The sequence below is a fragment of the Varroa jacobsoni genome, unplaced genomic scaffold (genome assembly GCF_002532875.2).
Source record: "Varroa jacobsoni isolate VJ856 unplaced genomic scaffold, vjacob_1.0 scaffold_376, whole genome shotgun sequence".
NCBI lineage: Eukaryota > Metazoa > Arthropoda > Arachnida > Mesostigmata > Varroidae > Varroa > Varroa jacobsoni.
The window spans coordinates 171,659-192,769 of NW_019213278.1; the positions used below are offsets into that span (position 1 = coordinate 171,659).

General features: G+C 37.2%; 1 protein-coding gene across 2 annotated transcripts; it reads right to left on the bottom strand.

Annotated features, from left to right (window-relative positions):
- Positions 1-208: 208 nt before the first annotated feature.
- Positions 209-12,959, bottom strand: LOC111259869 (cytochrome P450 3A24). 2 transcript variants are annotated; one of them, XM_022832192.2, is made up of 4 exons: positions 12,880-12,959; positions 2,218-2,365; positions 1,711-1,856; positions 209-1,496 (listed from the first exon to the last, which is right to left on the bottom strand). In XM_022832192.2, the coding sequence occupies exons 2-4, from the start codon at positions 2,348-2,350 to the stop codon at positions 291-293; spliced, it is 1,485 nt and encodes a 494-aa protein (XP_022687927.1). In that variant the 5' UTR covers positions 2,351-2,365; positions 12,880-12,959; the 3' UTR covers positions 209-290. The 2 variants fall into 2 exon arrangements, with proteins under 2 accessions (XP_022687927.1, XP_086824170.1); XM_086968044.1 differs by lacking the exon at positions 12,880-12,959 and adding an exon at positions 12,329-12,700.
- Positions 12,960-21,111: the final 8,152 nt, after the last annotated feature.

The following is a 21,111-nucleotide window of genomic DNA, read 5'->3' on the forward strand; positions in this document are numbered from 1 at the left end:
AAGTTTGAATATTTACTAAAAGTTCGCAGTTCGCAGAAACAGATGACTGGCATGGAATTAAAAATCGTTGCTTGCTATAATAATAATATAACTATAAATAATTCTATCTACGATCAAAAAATCACTCTTCCACGCTCGCGAAAGCGTTGTGCGTACCGTCAATTGGATTCAAAAATTCGATGGCCATAAAAACAATCACACGTCGCCGTGTTCCACAGATAAGAGCTAAACAATTTATTCTCTCGGTTCGTAATCCATGACGGCCCGTAAAATAATCATGTAATAAATGTCTAGATCAACTCTGACCGAACGTGTACACCACCTTTTGGATTGATTAACACGTTCGGAACGATAAGTTCGGGCGGCGACTGAAAACCATCCCCAGGCGTCAGTCGAACGTTTCTCAATAGTTCAACCAGGGTCATTTTTATTACCAACAGGGCAAAACGCATTCCAATGCAAATTCTAGGTCCCTGTCCGAAGGCTACAAACTGCACTGGGTGCATTGGCCGAGTGGCGTCAACTTCGAACCGCTCGGGTCGAAATTCTTCTGGCGAATCCCATAGTTTCGGGTCATGGTGCAGGTGGTAAACGGGAACTAAGACGTGGGCACCGCCAGGAAACGTATATCCGTTGATCGTACACGTGCGTAGACAGTAGCGTGTCACCATAAGCACTACTGGAGGGTAAATTCGCATGCACTCACGAATTACTTGGTCAAGGTATTTTAGCTGGTGAAGATCTTCATACGTTAGTTTCTTCCCCTTGGATAATTGATCAGGAAAGCGTCGTTTCACCTCTTCCATAATCCGATCTTGGATTTCCGGTTTTTCGACGAGAATCTGCGTAATGAACGCTAACGCAGTTGCGCTCGTCTCAAAACCAGCGATGAGAAAAACGAACGAGTTTGCTATAATGTGACGGTCGGTCATTTTTTGTCGACCCATCGTCTCTTGCGTGTCCAGCATCAGCTGGAGCATATCTGGCTGCTTTGGAACTTCTCCACTCCGTCGAAGACGAATAACGAGCGAGAGATTGTCGAGAATCGACTTAATAAGTCCTCCGCTCGCGAAAAGCATGTAGAGCACCTTAAACATAGGAATGAGAAATGGAAAGGCCCAGCTGAGTTCGACCGCACCGTTTTCGGCGTTTTTAAAAAACTCCTTGACGTGTAAGCGTAAACCACCCTCGCTTTGCTGACAGTCGACGTCCATAGCTAAAGCGTATTTGCAAATAACGTCTAACGTGAGACCCTGAGCGACATGATTCATATCAAAGGTCTGCTTTTTCAGAGCTTTCTTTTTAATGATATTCACAAACGTTTCCACGCAACCATACATGATGTCCGCCATAAACCGCATCTTAGCGGTACTGAATAACGGTGACAATGCGCTGCGGACATTCTTCCATTCCTCACCTTTGAGGAAGATAATCGAACTTTTAAAGGGCTCAACATGAATTGGTCCTTCGGGACGATCATTAAAGTTGGCAGATTCCTGAAACAGGCACGATGTAATGTCGTTTAGCTTTGAAGGAGTATTGTCCGAACAAATAGGAGACTGCTACGTGGATTCTGACTTTTAGCTTCAAAGTTTCATACCCTTAGTTATTTAGCACACTCGTAAAATCCAGTTGAGAAGTGAGAAGCTGATTGCTCGAATATGAACAACAATATAACTAAAATTTAATCAGTGTACTCTTATAACATACCTTGATTAAGATGTGGCGCAATGTATCCAGATCGCTGCAGACAACAACAGGTTGAGCTCCATTGTAGTATCCAAAATGTTTTCCATATTGCTTAATCCATTGTGACATTACCCTTACGCGATCTTTTTTCAGTTGCAAAAGATTACCTTTTATCGTAAAACATAGGTATAATTTTCGATAGAAACCAATATGTACGTATTTATTGGTATGGCTCCTATAAACGCAATCGATGTCATTGCGTGATCTAATGTTTGTTGCATCTATAAAATTCAAGATTTCGACATATGCAAGAGAAGAGACTGACATGCTTCAGATTCGCTAAATAGATATTAATTCTTGTGTATACTTATATAATAAATTATTAACTATTTGAAACTGTTCGTCATGATAATTGCAATATAAAGCATTTGCAATTATCCTGCCAAGTATTATTTTTATTATAAAGTTAATTCACAAAATTAGGTTTATACTATTCAAATATATCAAATCAAAAAAAAAAAACGCTACCATATATTAGATCAGGCTTCGGTCCGGGAATTCCGTATCTGGCTAAGAAGGTATGTTCCAAAAATTGTCGACGAAGTAACCATCCAACGGCTAAAGTTGTAATCACTATCACAATAGGAATTAATAATCCCATTTTAAATCAGGCCATCTGAAACAACCCACATGTGATATATAATTATCTCACAGTTTGGTGAGTGTTATGGAGAAATGCTCTCGGATGTTGAACATTGGTGTTGGGAGTCAGATTGTAAACAAATAGTTATTTCAAAACAGTTACGCCATTTAAAGTACTACGTACTTGTTTACAATATCTTAATGGGTTAGTAAGAACTCTAAAATTGAATAAGTGTTTCTCTCAACTTTTTTTTGTTGAAGTGTGGCAGATTCAAAGGAAATTTTATGTTCATGCCAGAAACTTTTTAGCAGGCACAGTGAAACTGGGAAAGACTAGCTTTAGGTTCAAAATGCAGTTCGAAGGGAGTACAAATTTTGATTTAGCTCGACGAAATCTATCAGTTAAAACATCCTCCTATATAGAAGACGTTTTACCCACGGTACTTCAAACCCGACTTGGGATTTTGGCCCAAAAATTTATCCGAGATTATTAGACGAAAAATGTTTGCAATTTAAATGCTCATCAGATAAATTGGTACAACTTTCCGGTTGACTCTTATTAGAAACTTTCCCAAAGAGCACCTGAAACGCATTTTTGTTCCCGTTGGTACATAAGGAAAAACAGTTACCGTATTTGGTTGTTTCTTTTTTTTCACGCTGAGATATCCGTTATAGGCACAGAAACAAGCGATTAGTGAAATTACATGGTGTTTTGCATAAGGGTCAGTTTTCCCTACACCAGTTACCCCAATCTGACGTCCCTATGTCTTTATGTTTCGAGTTTTACGTCCGGTACCGCTATTAGGCACTCCATTAGACCGCTGGTTCCCAGCACGAAATGAAGTCTGTTTGGGTTCGCACCCAGACCACAATCTTCTTATACCTATAGTCATATTTTAGCGTGAAAAGGGCAACAAACTAAATGCGATACATTTCCTACCATGTGTAAATAAGGTTAAAAATGCATTTTAGGACCTTTTTTGAGAGAATTCCTGATAGGAATTGGTTAGTTGTAGCCCTTCTTTAGCGAACGTTTTGGTGAACAATTTTTTTTTATGATGCGCTCAAAGATTTTTGGGCAATATATCGGAAACTTAATTGTTTGGCCCTGTGTGACGCCAGTTGAAAGCTGTTGATAAAGTCGAATGCAGCATTCCTAAACTTAAATCTTATGTCAGGTCTAAAATGCCGCTTAAAGTGTAAAAACATTAGTTTTACGTAAAAAGAGCGTTTTTCAATCAGATCATGATGAACCAAGTAAAAATGCATTATATATCCTAATATGTAAAGTTGGTATTTTTATACGAAGATGGCAAACATTGTCTACTTTAACTACATGACTGTGCTGGTTTTTTTGAGTATTTTTTTAACAACAATTGTCAATAATTGTACAATTAAGAGCTAATGCAAAATCCATTTTCAAAAACGTCAAAACAAAAATCATTCCAATAAAATACCTGTTCCTGAACTTCCAATCGAAAGTTCTCGACAAGCTAAGTTAAATTGTAATTGCTATAGTTAAAATGCTGAAACTTGGTAGTGGAAACAGCAAAAAAAAAAAAAAAAGAATTCTATGTGTTACATCATGCGAGTGTATAATGTGTATAATATTAGTTTCTATTAATACTTTAGATACGACAACAAAGAAACAGATTAAATATATAAAGAACAAAACATTTATTATTAGTGCAAAATTAGCTTTTTTATTTGCTGGAAAAACCAATATTTCGAACAACTGGTTTACATTTTATTACTAAACGCATCTGTACGCGACTCTGTATATGAAATCCAATTTTCTCTGTCGGTCAATTATACGATTGATACGATATTATATGATTGATTATACGATATACTCCGGAGTTAGACGATTGATCTTAATTGTTGTCTTGAAAATCGTTGTCAGAATTAACCTTTTTTATACATATTATTACATATACACCACATGTTACATTACAAACATACTTATTAAATTAAAATGAATGTTTCATATGCAGGAGCAAGAAGAAAGTAACGACAATCTTTAGACAAAACTGAAGAAAACCTCGTGTGGTCAATTGCCGCCTACCCGGTTGTGTACTACCTCACCAAAGTAAAAGTTAAACGTTTATGAGGAATAAAACTTAGCTGTTCTAAATCACGACTAAAAAAATTAAGAACAGAATCAATAAATGTTGTTGCTTGGGCTTCCCGTACATAGACTGGCCATTTTGGTGGCCTCTACTTACTCAACTTATTCCACTTAGTGGCCACCCGCCCTACTCTATCAAGAACACTCCGTGCATTACCTCGTGCCTGGACGTTCAACGCCAAACAATTAAGGCATAAGTTTTCTTAGCTTCAAAGCATCGCGAATGCTTTCGATGTAGATAATAGCAGCGGTATGAAGACACTTAATAACCCAGGGCCTATCCGATTCCCCAAGTCAATACCAACACGACACAGAAATAGTTTGAGTGGCCCAAAGAGCAACTGTAAGAGCCTACAGCTAGCAATGTAATTAAACCATTATCGTATCTAAATTAGTAGATCATTTTGCATGGGAAAATTGGCATTTCGAATGCCTATAATGATCTGTGATCGTTTTAATGTTGTTCATATGATGTATGTATATAAAAGCGAATTTATTATATTACTACAATTATGATCACACAATGTATTCACGTTCTAAGAAAACAGAAATAAAAACATACTGAAACACCGCTTTATATGCGAATTCAACCTTTAATCATAACTTGCTAATTTTAACAAAGAAGTAAGAAACACAAACCGTAGCTAAACAACTGTTTAATGCAAGGAGAGCCTATGTAGGATCCGCTGTGGCCTGCTGCAGCTGTCTGCTCTCGGGTTCAAGCAACGAAATAGATAGAGTCGAAACTATGTCATGCCTTGGATAGAGTAGGGCAGGAGGAGGAGGAGGAGATTGCGAAATCAAAAATCTTTTCCTAGCCAACGCCGCCATAAACGCCACTAACATGCGTCAGACCAAGGGCATCCTGTATATGACAGGCTCAAACTGCGCCATTAGGGATTCTCGTATTTCTTGATCTTAGTCAAATGGTTCGTAATAGATATCGTTAGGTTCATAGGTTTGTACTAAAAAAGAAAGCCTAATATATCTTAAAACACGACATCCACGAATAGCGTATACGCTGACATATGCAGTTTCCCAAAGAAATCAGTTTACAGCTGTAATGCGTATTGTTGCATTAAGTACGGCCAAAAAGTACGGCCACAAAATCCAGCCGCATCATATGGTAAGTACTCAATTCGTTACATTGAAATATACGTTTTTACACACGACCATAATTACACTTCACGAAGTTAATATTGAATATTTTTAGATAAAGATCATGGTGGAACGACTGCTAATTCCCCTCCTGATCATTATTACTATTGGTATTATGAGGATTGTGCTGAGTTGTATACCGTTACACGGTAAAAAAAAATGGTGAACACGCACACCTATTAATTAATGAGATTCGACAAATCTTTCTGTATCAAACAGCAGCGGATTAGCACCTAGCACTTAATATCGAAGCCAGCCAATGAGCTTCAGCAATCCCATAAGAGTAAACCTACAGATCTCATACACGGCTCAGCAAAACGTATATACTAAGTAAACGACACTATTATTCTGTGCAGTTTTACGACTCACAATCATTTCGGGCAATCTGCTGCAATAGATGAGCGTAAGAAATTGCTAAAGGTGGCTAGCGTGCAAACGACAGCTCATTACGTTGCTGGCAACATTCTCAATAATCGGCCTAATACAGTTTAATAAAATTGTTCATAATTAAAAAATATAAATATAATGCATTTCAAATGTGTTCTTGCCCCCTATTCAAAGATAAAGAAACTCCATAGGTTATATTATCGAAATATGTATCTATAAAGAAATGATCGGGATTAAATATACTATTAAGCGTTTATTAAATTCTAATAACAAAACGTCCAAATAAATATTGCATTTTGTTTTCTATGGCAGTGCTGGCAGTTATTCACACTCTCACTAATGTGTTGCAAAACGAGCCTACACGTAAGCGATAACGCCAGCATCTATCTAAAACAATCGCCGCCGTTAATAAGCCGCAGGAAAAATTTTACTAGCGATAACTTGGGCTTGATGCCTGTCAACGATGTGCACCCCGTACCCCACATAACATCGACAAATTCAACTTTTTTTTTTTTAGAATTTGGCATTTTGTGTATAATGGAAACCTAATCTTAAGGCTAGCCGGACACACATGTTGTATTTGTCACTACCCTTGGAAATTCCGGGAAAATTGATAATAATGGAGGAAATAGTGAATGTTGAATAAAAAAGCAAAGCACAGCAATTTGAATTTGAAATCCCTAATGACAGACTTTTAGCTCGCCAATTCTTCACCTCTATTGCTGAGAGCTGTAAACATGTTTAAATTCGACGTATCCGCTAACAGACGCCGCAGGTTTAACCTCCCACAAAAACTCTTTATAGTTCTTTGGGTGAACGAACTGGGAAAAAATTCCGTCGAACCTCTGATCAGGCTGCAAATATAATGACTCACAGACAGGCATGGCTAATTCCGAAGTTCGAGATACGGAGCAAGTCAGAGATGTGGATCATGCCGCAGCCGTAGAGGAGACGATGCACATCTGAATGATGAGTTGGCGACGCAGTCAGCAAAACGGCACAAATAACGTATTCGAGTTTACCAATCTAGCTCCTGCGGCAAGCCTAAAACTAGGCAGCGTGGATCCCAACAACGTTCCATTAGAAATATCATCATTTACGTATTCTGGAGAAACCAACTTTCAAAAAAACATGATTCAATGTTATGCTAAATATGTCGTTGAAATACCTGGAGCGAAAATTTTGAATAGGATTCAAGCATCACTTAATCGAGATGTAACTCGCTGATATTTTTCTCCAGTTTGCTCGACTTATGAACGCGGAATATTCGTTTGCTGTTTCTAATAGTGCAACTTTCGACATTTGTATTAGCGTACCAATTAGAGGCCGATCTTTTAAAAATCAACGACGCTAACTGCGAATATATTACCCCTTTAACATGAACATCCAACGTGTACAGTTTTTCTGCTTGGAATCGGGCGAAGTAGCTAATGAAGGTCTGCTAACATCACTAAATTAGTTACCGAGAAAATTAGAGGAGAAGCTACACGAACTGTTTCCCACATTTGATCATATCCTTCGAACGTACATCCGAGCGTATCGGGCAACTTACGATCTACGAACGGAAACAGCCAATCAAAATATATGATCCATGCACATTGAACTTACCTACTAATTAGAAGGAATTGGCTTTTGCACTTTATGCTCCCGGGAATCCTCAAAAATAATAAAATTCAGAACTTATTCATTGGTACGCGACAGCAGGAAATAGCTATATATATATTAATTTTGGCACCGAATGCGTCCGCGCACCAGTTGTTCATGGATTTTCCCAGTTTGATTTAACACAGCAGGCTAGAGCCCTACGGTTTCTTTACGTATATAATAGCATTCCGTAAATAACTCGCCAAGTGCACTTCCCAAATCAGATGACAACAATGGTTGAGGCACATTGCGAACAACAAGAAAATCATCAACATCGGCCATTAGCAACGTCAGAGCCATTAGCGACGGCAGATCAGAATAAAAATCAGGCGACAAAAAATGCATACACTGTATAGGTACGCTCGATACCTGTTAGCCAGACACAATCCTTTTTCATTGTCACATAAAAGTGGCAAATTGTAGCAAGGGTTTGCATTATTAGATTTCGTTTCAACACATTCAAGAGTACGTATTTCATTTGATCACCTTCATCAAGAACAGTATCGCATTGACAAACTTCTTCAGCTTCGACAATTATCAATACGAACCACCGAAGCACGCCATATACGATATGGAGATAATAATGATTCTTCCTAGCTTCACTGATGAATACTGTTGGCGCGCATAGCGATACCGGAATGCCGTGAGAGTTATGCTAAGATTCGCTCATTTTAACGTTTCCACAGCATCAACTTGAAAGAAATTGTCCAAGCGCACAAACACAGAACCTTTCCAATATCGCTTGACGGGTATTCAAATCGGAATCGCATGTTTTTGGTAAAGCCGAATACGTTATTTATTCTTATTATTATTGAATATTAGAAACGTCACTTATGACATGCACGCGCCTATCTTTCTGACTGAAACTGATAAAGTTTACGCCATCAAAGATATTCACCGTACGATCTCTACTGATACTTTAAATCTAGATATAGGTCCGAACCTATGTGTCAGAAATGTCATTAATACGATGACGAATAGGCGCACTTCGAAACGATGTAATGAAGTGAAGCTCCATGACTGTCCAGCGATAGAACGAGGACGAACATCGGCTATCCAATGATAATGACAACCCTATCGACAGCTCCAGTGGCTAATGGCGTCGCACCGAAATTGTTCAGACCAGCGCAGATCTAGTACTAAATTTCTCCTATTTACACATATGAATGTGGAAATTTGCACGCCGATGACGGCGCTGAAATACATTTAAAAATACAGATTCTAAAAATTCGATAAAGTGATAATAATCATTGCAATAACAATGTAAAATGATAATAGTTTGGGCTACGATGAAATCATTTAGAAACGAAGATATTTGATTTTCAAGCCGTTATAGCATATGTGGCTATGCGTGGGTGGACGTTTACAATTGTAGAACTTTCAGTAGCAACACAATATGAAGGATAGCCTATTAAGACCACTTCTTGGTTAAAGTGAACATTAATAGAATAAGCTCACAGCCATAGTTCACTTTTTAAACTCAGATCCTCAAAAGGTAGATAAAATTATAAATAGACAAAATAAAAAAGGGGCAATTCAAGCTTACCTTCGGAGATGTATGTCCCATTTACCCTAACATAATTAAACTAGTATGCTATTATTTTCAGTTGTTACACGCTCGCCAACCACGATCGATGATCGAATTGCGTAACGAACGGCTTCTAAAGCCATTGCAAAGTGATTCGTCACGCAAAAAGTCATTATTTGTCTTGATCATCATAAACTCGGATCCTAAACTGGGGCGGTGAGTATGGAACATGTTCAATGAGTACATCGGAAATATAATATAACTACATTATCTGGATCTCAACTATTCAAGCCTTAGCCCTTTTGGTTGATTTTGATTTGATTGGTTGATTCTGAAAAGGACACTTTGAATGCGACTGATGGATTGATGCAGCTTTCATTGAATTTTAACCTTCTTTTTAGTAAAAAAAATTACCTCAAAAGCGATTTTCACTAATTGTTACCAATCAGCGTTAAGCTTGACATCCCTAATACAATCGATGGTTGTTTTAGACCATCTGGTCCCTATAATTAAATTGAGGCATGTGAGCTATAAACTCACAAATGTGGACTGAACGGAAATGATGTCCCTTAGAGAAGAGTTGATGCGAGTAGATTGTGGCAGATAGAAGTCGAAATACCACCTAACAGTTTTAGCGCCTACACATGCTCCTCGAAATCAAATACAGCATTCAGAACAAGAGGTGGACATCCGTTCGGTTATACACGCGCTCTCCTATGAACAAGTAAACTAAGTCATCGATCATCCTGTCTTAACGCTTAACTCTTCCGAAGGTCAATGATAGCATTATCACAAACATTTTTCAAGAGAAACTAATAACGTACGTTTGTATCGAGAGTATGAAGTATCGAGAATTAGATACTTCGGAAAAAAGGAATGGATTAGCGATATTGAACTGCTGAGCACTTCATCCATGAAAAGACCTCCAAACCAATTAAGTCTTAAATGAGGAACTGTCTCTCACACTGAATGAAGGTCTCGCCAGTGGAGTGCTCGAGTAACTGTAGAGGAATCACTACAATTCGCGGTCTACAAGCGTATTTCAATCAGCTAAAAAACAAATACGAGCCTCATTCCGCCTTGAAATCAATGATGCTAATGAATCGTTCTGCCTTAAGAACACGCATTTATACCTTATCATAACCTAAATTTGTCATATAGCCTATGTTAATATTACATATTCACTGAACCAAAAATCATGTGACACAAAAGTATGAATTTTTGCATGTAAAAAGTATAGATCTGTCTTATCACTTAGTATTTACTAAGTCAGAATTACATTAAATTAATAATTATATTCAATTAAAAAATATACAAGAAGTGAAAAAATCCTTAATTAATGGTGGACTTTTAGTAAAAAAAGTCAATAACATCCGCACGTTTAATTTACATATAATAAATTTTTTTTAAAAAAGGCTTTTGAACATTGATGACATTCCAAAAACATTTAGTACACCAATTTCTATATATAATAAATATATAATAATTCCTATATATATATTAGACTCATTTATTGGGATATGTATAGCTTTCTATTATGAGAAAAACACACCAATTTAATTTTAATCAAGTCTCAAAAGTTATCAATCTTTGTTTTCTTTGTTTAATATAATAGATGTAAGTACTTCTCTTTAATAACATAAAAACAAAAGGAAATCCTTTGAGCATTGGTGAGAACAGTATATTAGCGGATTTTACCAACCGCAAAGTCGATTATGTAGACCAGAAACCGATTCGATTTCTATATATTGTTGAAAAGTCGGTTGAAAGCCTACAAACATAGGGCCACCATGCCGAAGCCGACATGTTCACTTTGTGCAATGATTGCAAGGGAACACCTTACAGAAAAATGATTATTCGAAATTTTAGAGAAAATGCGGGGTTAGTGTTTATCACCTATTACATGACGCATTTAGTAGAATGCGAGCTGAATGCTAGGTAATCCAGTCATTACTTTGTCACAGATCCCGAAATAAATAACAGCCCATAAAAATTATCAAAAAAATATGCCATGAAAGCGCGATACTTAATTTTAAAAACCAGTTGAATGAATAAAATAGGAAGAACTGAGCGTTTCAAAAACGAAACATTTTACGATGCCCGCTGCTTACTGTAATGAGAGCTTCTGTGCATCACTGAGGTCAACAATGCTTCTGTTTCGCTTTGTAAAACCTATGCTGCTCACTTAACGTTACTACAAAATAATTGCTTATGACAGCTTTGTATAATTTTAGAAAAAATCGCTTTTAAGACTAATGAATGTTGGAAATGGTGAATCTGGTAGCGATCAGATAAAATTGCACAGCTACTTTAAGGAACTTTGGTATTTTTTACATGAATATTTAGCAATGCTAATCTTCCGATTTCATGCAAGTCATCCAAGTTCAAGGTCATTCGAATATTAGTATTGTTTTTAATGAAATACAGGATATAACATGATGACCATTACCGCCGTTGAACACCGCTGACAGAGGCAAAATCAGACAACAATTTCGTGATATTATTTGTCCAAGGTAACCGTTGAACTTAGGATTGTAGTATTTATTCAACCATTTTCAAAGTCATATCCGATATAAATTGATCTAATCGTGGCTTTCATTAACGATTTCGAGAAAATTCAACAGGAACATTTTGACATTGTAATAATAGCCAGATGGAGCCACTGGTCGATAACTCGCAAAATTAAAAGATTTTATTTCAGCTAATTTGACTGTTATAGATAAACTAGTTTCTTGTATCATAACAGTGCAAGACAGAAGATTACGGTTCAATCAAACGGCTAGAACGAATAGCGGGAAGTCGAAATTACTGTCGAATTCATAACACACAATAGTGCTTCAATAGAAGCTTTATATTTAGAATCCGCTAGTGAATTATATCAAAAGACTACCACCTTAGTCCACTAATACCATTTACTAGGTAAATAACATACCTGTAAGAAGATAAAAGAAAATGTGTAACAAGCAATCAGGTGTCAGGTAAATGGTGCTGCGGTATGATATTGCGTATATAATATTTAATCAAATACTACACAAAGCCACAACTTATGTATGCGTACGATATTCAAAAATATTAATGTATGGAATTATTTGCATGCAATTTAGTGCTAATGAACTATGTCTCAATCTACATTCATTAAGACATGAGTTTACCGTGTGGAGATGCAACAAGTGTTGTCCTTGAAATTCGAAACATTTTTTTCATACATTATTTTATTTAAGATTTAAACAACTTAACTATGCAGTCCGATTAGGCATACGCCTATGGTATGATTTGTTTCGATGACACCGCCATTACCACTTAATAGCAAACTGTCGTTTAAAGGAACTAACAAATCACGGTCACCAGGTTTATTGCAATACTTGTCCATTTAGATAATACAGGCCGGGTAACGGACAACTTGAATCTTCGCAGGTCCGGCAAACTAACACCATATCAAACATTATTATCATATCGCTTGATGACTATAAATAAGCTAGAATACAAATATTTGAACGTATCGATAATACTAGACTGTGTGTGTCAAAAACTGGAATACAAGTACCCATTTTACCAATCACATATAAACAAAACCGTGCCTAAAAAGCGTTACTAGGAGCTAAACTATATATATATATATAATCGCGTATATCATATTTGTATTCCGATTTATACTACGCAATGATTTTTTCAACGCGGTCTAAGTGCAAAAGCTACTACTTACCAGCTGACACAGAGGGGGATGAGCGACAGTTCACAGTAGCTGAAAGGTCGTCTGCTTTATGTTTGGCTCTCTTAGTCATATGGCAGGGAAGGCAACGTACAGCGCCGCGCAAAACACAAAGCTAGCCATACTTTCAGTCAAGACCAAGCGTCGCCTCAATGCGTAGGAGCCACACAAACGAGTTTCGCAAGGAATCATAGCAACAAATTGTATTCAGTAATATTACAACGATGGCAGAATAAAGCCTTTGCGAACAGCTACTACTATCATGCGAGCCACGTCCCTATCTGAAGGTTGATCAGAATTTTGCACGTAACTTTGCATAGGGCAATTCCAATGCAAAAAAAATCGTAAAAAATTGCCGGCTACCATTTCTTTGCTTAACACAGCCTAGGCACTTCTCCGCTAAATAACGTTACGGAATTATCCTCTATTACATAGATTCTTGTTTGCCACCTAAAAGTAAAAAATTATTTAATTCCATAAACAGGGGAAATACGAGGGTGTGACTCCCCAGCTCGGGGCAGACCCGAACGGGTTCATCTCGAATCTGTAAAGGTTCGATAGGGTTGAAACCACAAAAACCATTCAGTGCTGAAATTCACAAACGAAATTTACTTGATTTGAAGCTCTCAAGTTTTGAATTCAAAAATACTATTGCTGGAAAGCAATTGCGGTATGTCTGTTATCAATCAGAATCGATAGCATTAAGCCATATTCAAAGCATGCGTAATATGCGCCCCGAGATATGAAGATGCGTATGTAGTAGCGTTTATGCTTTTCAGACAAGCAATGGTATTATATCTATTTTCTTTAAAGATACACCGATTGTGTCAACTACTTATGTTATCGAAGGTACTTAAAGTAGCGATCTCTATTATTTTGCAATACTACGTATTCCTATTAGATACGGAGTCCGGTTATAATCCGTGAATACGCTTATACAATATAATGTGAGTCAATAGAATATGTAAATAAAGAACAAGAATTATTAATAAAAAGCGCTTATAATTTTAGATACTAATTAGCTAAAGTTAGAAAATGCTAACGACTATTAAATTTGGCACTGATTTTGAAGTAGCACCGGAAAGCTGAACGTGTGCTCTGTTTTCTCCATTCTTACTTCGGTAGATTCTTCAAGAAGAGCATCAGTGAGACTTCATTTACACGCTAGCGCGCTTCAATATGTGATGTTCGTCCACATGTTAGTGGTTGATCTCGATGCTATCACTTTCTGTTATGCTCTCCTACACCGATTCTAAGAACAAAGACATCATGAACGTTATATAAACAGCTGGTGCCGGTTAGTTCGGATAAGGCCGTCCAACCCCTATGTTACCAGTTAACGATCATAGAGCATCAAGGTTGTTTCATGTTAAATAAAGCGTCTGACGTCCAAACCACAGCGGCTTATTATCTTAGCCTTAACTTAATGGCATTTATGATGCTCTGGGGTTGGAAGAAAGGTTCGAACAGATTCGTCAATTTTATGTCAGCGATTGCATCACGCAAAATCTGATACGGAAGATACGCGGTGGGAAACTGCGTTTCAACTTGAAGCGTCATATTGTTAATCAAATTGTTCGACGGATATGAGCTTTTACCTATTTATGATTTCGCATTTATCTTAATATTCAGCGAATAGCCAGCAAAATTGATGATGACTTGCTTCAAAAATCCATAGCATATTTGGTTGTTTTTCTTATTCTGTATTCATAAGGCACTATGCCGTTGGACCTTAGTGCTTAATAAATAATAATTTAATATCACACCAGATAAAGAATAGCCAATAGTCTCAGTTTAAAATTGTTTGGATTTACACTTTTAAGGAATCAAATAACTATATGTATATAATAACACCCCAGTGCTCCACAGTCAGTGATGGGTCAAATTTTTAAATGATTATGACAATCCCTTCAGAACTTCATTTCTCCTTTAGCTTTTATCAGTAGCAATACTAATATTCGCCTTATTTCATTGCGTCGTATATTTGAGTGGAAGAATTAGTTGAAAAATATTTAAATGTAAAACACACTTTGCTTTTGTGAATCAAATAAACAGTGATTTTTATATTACAAAACGTTTTGAATATTATAAATGTTAGCTTCAGTGATTTGATATACACACGCAACTATCTGCTAAATGGTTCTCTAGAACGCGTCTGTTATCATCCAGCAGTATTTTTTGCTGAAACACCGTAAAATTGCCTTCGGCTGAGTAGCTAACAGGCAGTCACGGAAGAGGCTTTAGCAGTTTTTATGCGAGCCTTCAGTATTCGATAGTTGCCTAAAGATATAACTATACTATTCGTTTCGTCGAAGCGACGTAAACCAGGACGTTATACAGATGGACATTTGACAGCTTTTCTTCAGATGCATTGGATCGTATGCGACAAATTCACGGTTCGAAAATATGAGCCGTAGGCATCTCACTTATGATGATTGAGCTTTACCACTTTAATTAATCTTTTTATTAAATTAATATTTTTTTATTACTGGTAGTTTTTCGTCTAGTTCATTTAATCAACTGAATACAGTGAAAAAATTCGAAAAGAAAATCGTCGGATCTACAAATAGTAATAATCTGTGTATTAGTAAACTTAAAAAGTACCGTTAATTCAATTATTTCTTTTCTGATGCGGTTCATCTATTCTCAAGCAAGATATCAATCTCATTTGTGTGTACGCATTAGCTATTATGAACATTATGAATAAAGGCGAATACCGCTACAGCCGGTTTCAATACGTGAGATGAGTTGCCGCCTTACAACAGTTTAATACAACAGTTATGCTCTGGACAAACAAACGAAGAGGATTCGTGTTTAACTTGCGCTAGACTATTGCCGAAATTCAATAATGTACTTGTTTCTCTAGCCGTATAGTGCCGCCCCCGGATACAAGACTTATATGTAGCGTTATCCGGTCATTTTTAGTCTAACGTATTTTTTTCTGTCATTCTGACGGTATATCTATGCAAGATTTCACTTAATATAATAAAGAAGCGTGTTGATAGTGGTACGATTAGTAAATATTGATTTCCTTTTACTCTCGATTACTCGCGGTAAAATATGGGAGGGACATTGTGAGCGATCTATGTCGAATGTAGTACGGTTACCCAACCTTGGCTTTGTCATGAATTGTTCGAGACCGCTTCATGTCGGATGTCACCCCCTAGAAGTGTCTTTTGAAACGAAGTAGCTTATATACCATATCTGCAACTGGTAACCTCTGTAACTCCTCGATAATAAAATTGACTTATTTGGTGTTTGGTCAGTGGACGTGCGAAACGAGTATTCAAAAGAGGAAGCGGAAAGTTACGATTTATACTTTTAGTTTAAGATTGGTGAGACAGTAACGTCGTTCAATCCTTATTACAAGGCTGCCTTTGACTGTTAACGCGAACTATTATCGACGACAAGCCACTATTTCCTATAGGCTGTATGATGATTGACTGTGATTCTGGTGTCCTTAACGGTCTTAAGGCTAGCCTTTGCAATGCAGGTATGTTATCGGAGCTGATTTCTGTGCCGCTTACTATTTACAGAAGACTGGCGTTGATCACGTTATGTTGATAGGTCTAAGCGGTGGAACATTAGTGTACCAGGGCACTGAAGAAAATGTCCATTGAAGTATGTTTCGTGATTTTCACTCGAATACTCCAGTGAAAATTATCATATAATATCCAAATTCCCCGTTGCCCGAAAACATTCCATTCGTGCATCCTAGATTCGTAAAGGCGTATTTAGGCGAATTCTGCAAGAAAAACGTTTAGCCGCATGGAAATGTGCATTTCAGATTGGAAAATTTACGTCGATTTAAAGAATCCTTTGTGTTAAGTGGTATTGGTATATGATGGTTTGCAGTGATAGATACACTGTGCCGAGAACACCCGTCATCCAGGAACGTTTCCTGAAACAATTCACAGCTATTACTTCGTGAAAAGTATGCCGGAAAACGAATGCTCCTTATTGGAGCATAGTTCTCAGGAGTCGATATCTTACTCTTGCGTTGGATGACTAAGCCGTTGAATCTCTCCGGCGTCGTAAAAAAATCTTCATTATCTATGTTGCTGAAAACCAGGTTCTTTTTAATCTAAGAGGTAGCATCAGCGATACAGTTTGTTTAATTATCTGCACGGGATATTGCATTCTTGTTTCATATCTCGATAACAACATCTATATCAAAGATAGATCCTGAGTATATAAACATACGTAGCATGCTAGCTAAGTTCGCAAGATCAAGAAAACCGTTTACAATTTCGTGGTCATGAACTTCCCTTAAATGTTGCACTTTGGCTTTTGAGAAGGTTAGCAAAAACAGCACATGACAAATGTTGCAACTCTAGATGCTGGGACAGCACACTATAGTAGGTGGAAAGAAACTTCTGACAAACTTCGAACCGCAAGTTCATATCTCATGTTTTATCATATTATAAGCGCACTGATGGACCTGCCCTTTCGATGCCAGATTACAATAGCAATATGGACCCACCGAAAACAATAAATTTTAGCAAACTGAGGCGAGTATCAACAGAGGAGATTGTGACATTGCGTCTGATTCTTACTTAACTTTTTAAGAATCCAGACATAAACAAAGTGAGAATAAGCTAAATTAGCGAATCCACATAGAGAAATCTTCTATGTTTTCAAGATCTGAAGCATCAGACTATTTGTTTGGAATCCATGTTTATGGATACGTAAAACTCGATGCGTCTTGCGTGCTAAGCAATCAAACTCGGTATCGGCATGATAGCGTACATAACTACCAATGCGTTTAAGAACTATTGGTTGGTATTGAGTTACATTATGTATCAAGAGGGTAAGTTACAAGCTTTCACATTTGAAAGCTTCCATGAAAACTTTTTTTCATGAGAAGTCAATAGTCTAGTAAAAATAAATCAAGCAGAGCAGCTCCGGTAATATTTGGTCAACCCAGCATATAACTGAAGGTACGCGCTTTGAATGAAAACTACCTCTAATATGCTTCTCACTTACCGAAGCAAATTATGTTGCTTGCTTCTCCTTCACGGTTTTTGTATGTTAATTATGTTTAAATATACTTTATGTATTACATAACATATATATGCTTATTAATTGATAATATATTGCGCTCGCCCGTTGCCTTTAGTTTTTGCACCAGCTTACACAATTACCTTCGTTTAAGCGAGGTGATCAAATCAGATAAAGGTGATTCAAATGTATGAATATTAATTAAAAATGCTTAAGCTTAGCGAAAACAATGTCGCCCTTACCGATAAACGACCAATTAATTAATGCTAACATAAAAGTCACTCTGAAATCAATAAGGACACTAACCTCGTTCGGAAGACACCACAAGAGCGTTCCTGGTGATATGAAATTTCTGAATCCCTTCGCTTAAAATATTTAATTCCACAGGGTCAGTATTATGCATCAACGCAACAGTTCAGGCAATATGCTTGCCTCGATCTCGCCCATCTTCTGCATGACTGAGCCACAACACTGGCGTGGTCCTTTCCGAGAAAGACGTTAGAGACTTGCCACTATGGGGTACATACGAATGAAATTACAGCTTTCTCATTGAAAGTATTAGTATTTTGGAACGAGATCGATTCTATCGCATAAGTTTCTATCGGTAATCTGGAATTTGAGTGTTTTTTTGAATAGGTGTTCTATTCTAAGTAATCATACAACTGGAAAGAACAATACGTTTGCTCTAGGTGTAACGGACAATTGTAATATACTCTTAGTTTATAGGAAAACTATGTAAACAATTATATCCCTCAAAATGAGCTAAGGGTAGTGCTAAACACCCCGAAATTTTAGAGTTCCCGGTTCCAATGCTACAAAACGCACACGAATCAATGCCGTCTTGTACTTTTTTTTTGTCTATGAGGTCCATTATTATTATTATTATTATTAGGGAATTCCTATTGCACATCAGCGCGAAAAACCACATCCAGTCATGTCAAACGGTATATGCAACAAGTAAGTGAGGTGAAATCACAGTAAACGCGCTCTAGGAAGCTCGCGTCTTCTGCGAAATACTAAGAAATGTTTTTATAATGCCTAATTTTAGAAATGCTTTTAATATAAGGATACATGGCATGCTGTTGTCGGAAATGACCAAGCAGACGGAAGCCATAGTGTACCAAGCATATTCAAGTTCAACGGCTCTTATGTTTGGTGAAAGGAAAATTTCTTCGTATGTTCGTTAACACGTGGATGTTGCTGTCTCTTGACACGTAATCTGCTACTGTACCAGTGTATTAAAGAAGCTTCTCTAGATAACACGTTGTTTCTCCTGGACAGTGGTTCTCCTTAGACAAAATGTTTAAAGTCTTTCTTAAATATATATGAGGTATACGAGAATTCGGGAACTGAAAGAGACTTCAACTCAATTTCTTGAAGTGTTGAAGAGTGAACAAAGGGATAACATACCGAGAAGGAAAAACCATCATCCAGAAGTTTGACAGTGTGTTACAAGGTATTCTTGCGCAAAGTTCTTTCCTAAAGGTTTTATATATGCTGAAAAGAAGGCCAGTGTTTTACTTAATGACCCTCCGGGCACTGATGGTAAAGTCAGGCGCACTCTTGAAAGTGTATTCGATACTTCACTAAATTAGCATTGGTAAACATGGGTAAGCCTATCGGTAAGTCTGAGCGACATGCCTATCTGTACGGGCATAAGCTTTGTTGTGTCGCCATTCTTAAGATTCATGCCACTGTTTTAATGCAGAGCAAAGGATCGCGTAAGATTATGTAAGTTATGTAAACGAGACATCTCAGTTCTAGACTGATCGCTAACTAATCTGTCTGGTCAAAAACTAATTTCTTAAAGAGAAAATATGGCACAAAGTACTTTGTAAAGCTGCTTGAGAAGATCCTATAGTTAATTGTCGAATTTCGACGTTGCCTCGATTAAATGCCATATTGTCTGAGTGCGCCAATATATGTTTAAGCATTCGTTCAGGCAAGCAATAAATCGAAATCTATGGCAGTGTTTGACATATATCCCCTTGAATACCTTTGATTACAAAGCGTCCGTATTGACCCACATTAATACAAAATACGGCAGTGGCCATTGTGCGGGCAACTCCATGCAACGTTCCATACTTCTTAAGCTGAAGAGATTTAGTTTTTGGGGTGTAGACGCCCTCAGATTCACACAATACCTATTCCATTACCCTATGCTTCGTTACAGTGTTTTAATAATTAATTTATTTTGATTCAGCTGTACGATTGTTTGGATTTGTTTATGTATACAAACTCCTGTCTGTCTAACATTTTCGTTTAATTTTAAAAAAATTAGGGGACACCCAAGCCAGAGGTCACCGTTATACATTTTTGAGAAAGGAAGCATTATGAATCATTTAGAAGGCTCTCGATCAATATGTCAAAAGGCTGTTACTATTATCTTTCCCAAGGATTGCTGTTACTGTTGCGCAAGTGTTCACGACTGTGAATCGATCAGGTGCCGTCCACTGTCATTCTGTTATGGGTTCATCACAGTGTACCAGTTTACATTAGGGTCGATGAAAAGATTATTAATATGATCAAATAGAGCTTGATGTATGTTTTTCCTCAAGAAATTTGATTGAGCTTTCAATATAAATTATATTTCAGTCGGGTTTGCATGGTTTGATTCGGTCATGAAAATTGATTCCACTGCCTAGACTTAAAGTCTGAGGTTTTACTAATCAATATAAAGAAAAGAAGAAATTAAAAATCATTTACCCGAAGATCTAACAACGTTCTCACAAGAAAAAAAGTTCTTTAATTTGGGGCCAGTATTTAAGTTTCCAGATTATGAGCCGCTGTAAGAGCATCCCCCCTATGCAGCCATGACTTGATATGCAAGTATAATGGATCGTTTTGCCAACCCTTGAAAGTCCCGTTGTATATAAAGCGATAATAGTGTTCAATTAGCTTAGCACCAATCCATTTTCACTTCATTTCATTTTTCAATGAACCAAATGTCCAATTCGATCGCTATGCTGGTGGATAATAGTTATCTGTTATCAGATCTACCTGATATCGGCGTATCTTATATTTAATCTTTATCCATAAAACACTTTTCATGAGTTGCTGTCCGGAGGTCGTTTGGCAAGGGTTGATTCCTGGCTATCTCTACAGTGCGTCATCCCCTATTTTTTATCAGAGATGGTGGTAGTGGTGGTGAATCGCAGTCATCTAGAGAAACATTCGCATCCTGCCTTTTCCGACGCTACATTGCGTTTTATCAAGAACAGTTCA

Bases quoted from the DNA above. Each gene is read 5' to 3' on its own strand.
- LOC111259869 (XM_022832192.2), bottom strand. From the start codon at position 2,350: ATGGGATTATTAATTCCTATTGTGATAGTGATTACAACTTTAGCCGTT. The intron at 1,857-2,217 runs GTAGCGTTTTTT...TTACGATAAAAG, and splicing joins GAAGCCTGATCTAATATATG to GTAATCTTTTGCAACTGAAA. The intron at 1,497-1,710 runs GTATGTTATAAG...TGCCTGTTTCAG, and splicing joins TGCGCCACATCTTAATCAAG to GAATCTGCCAACTTTAATGA.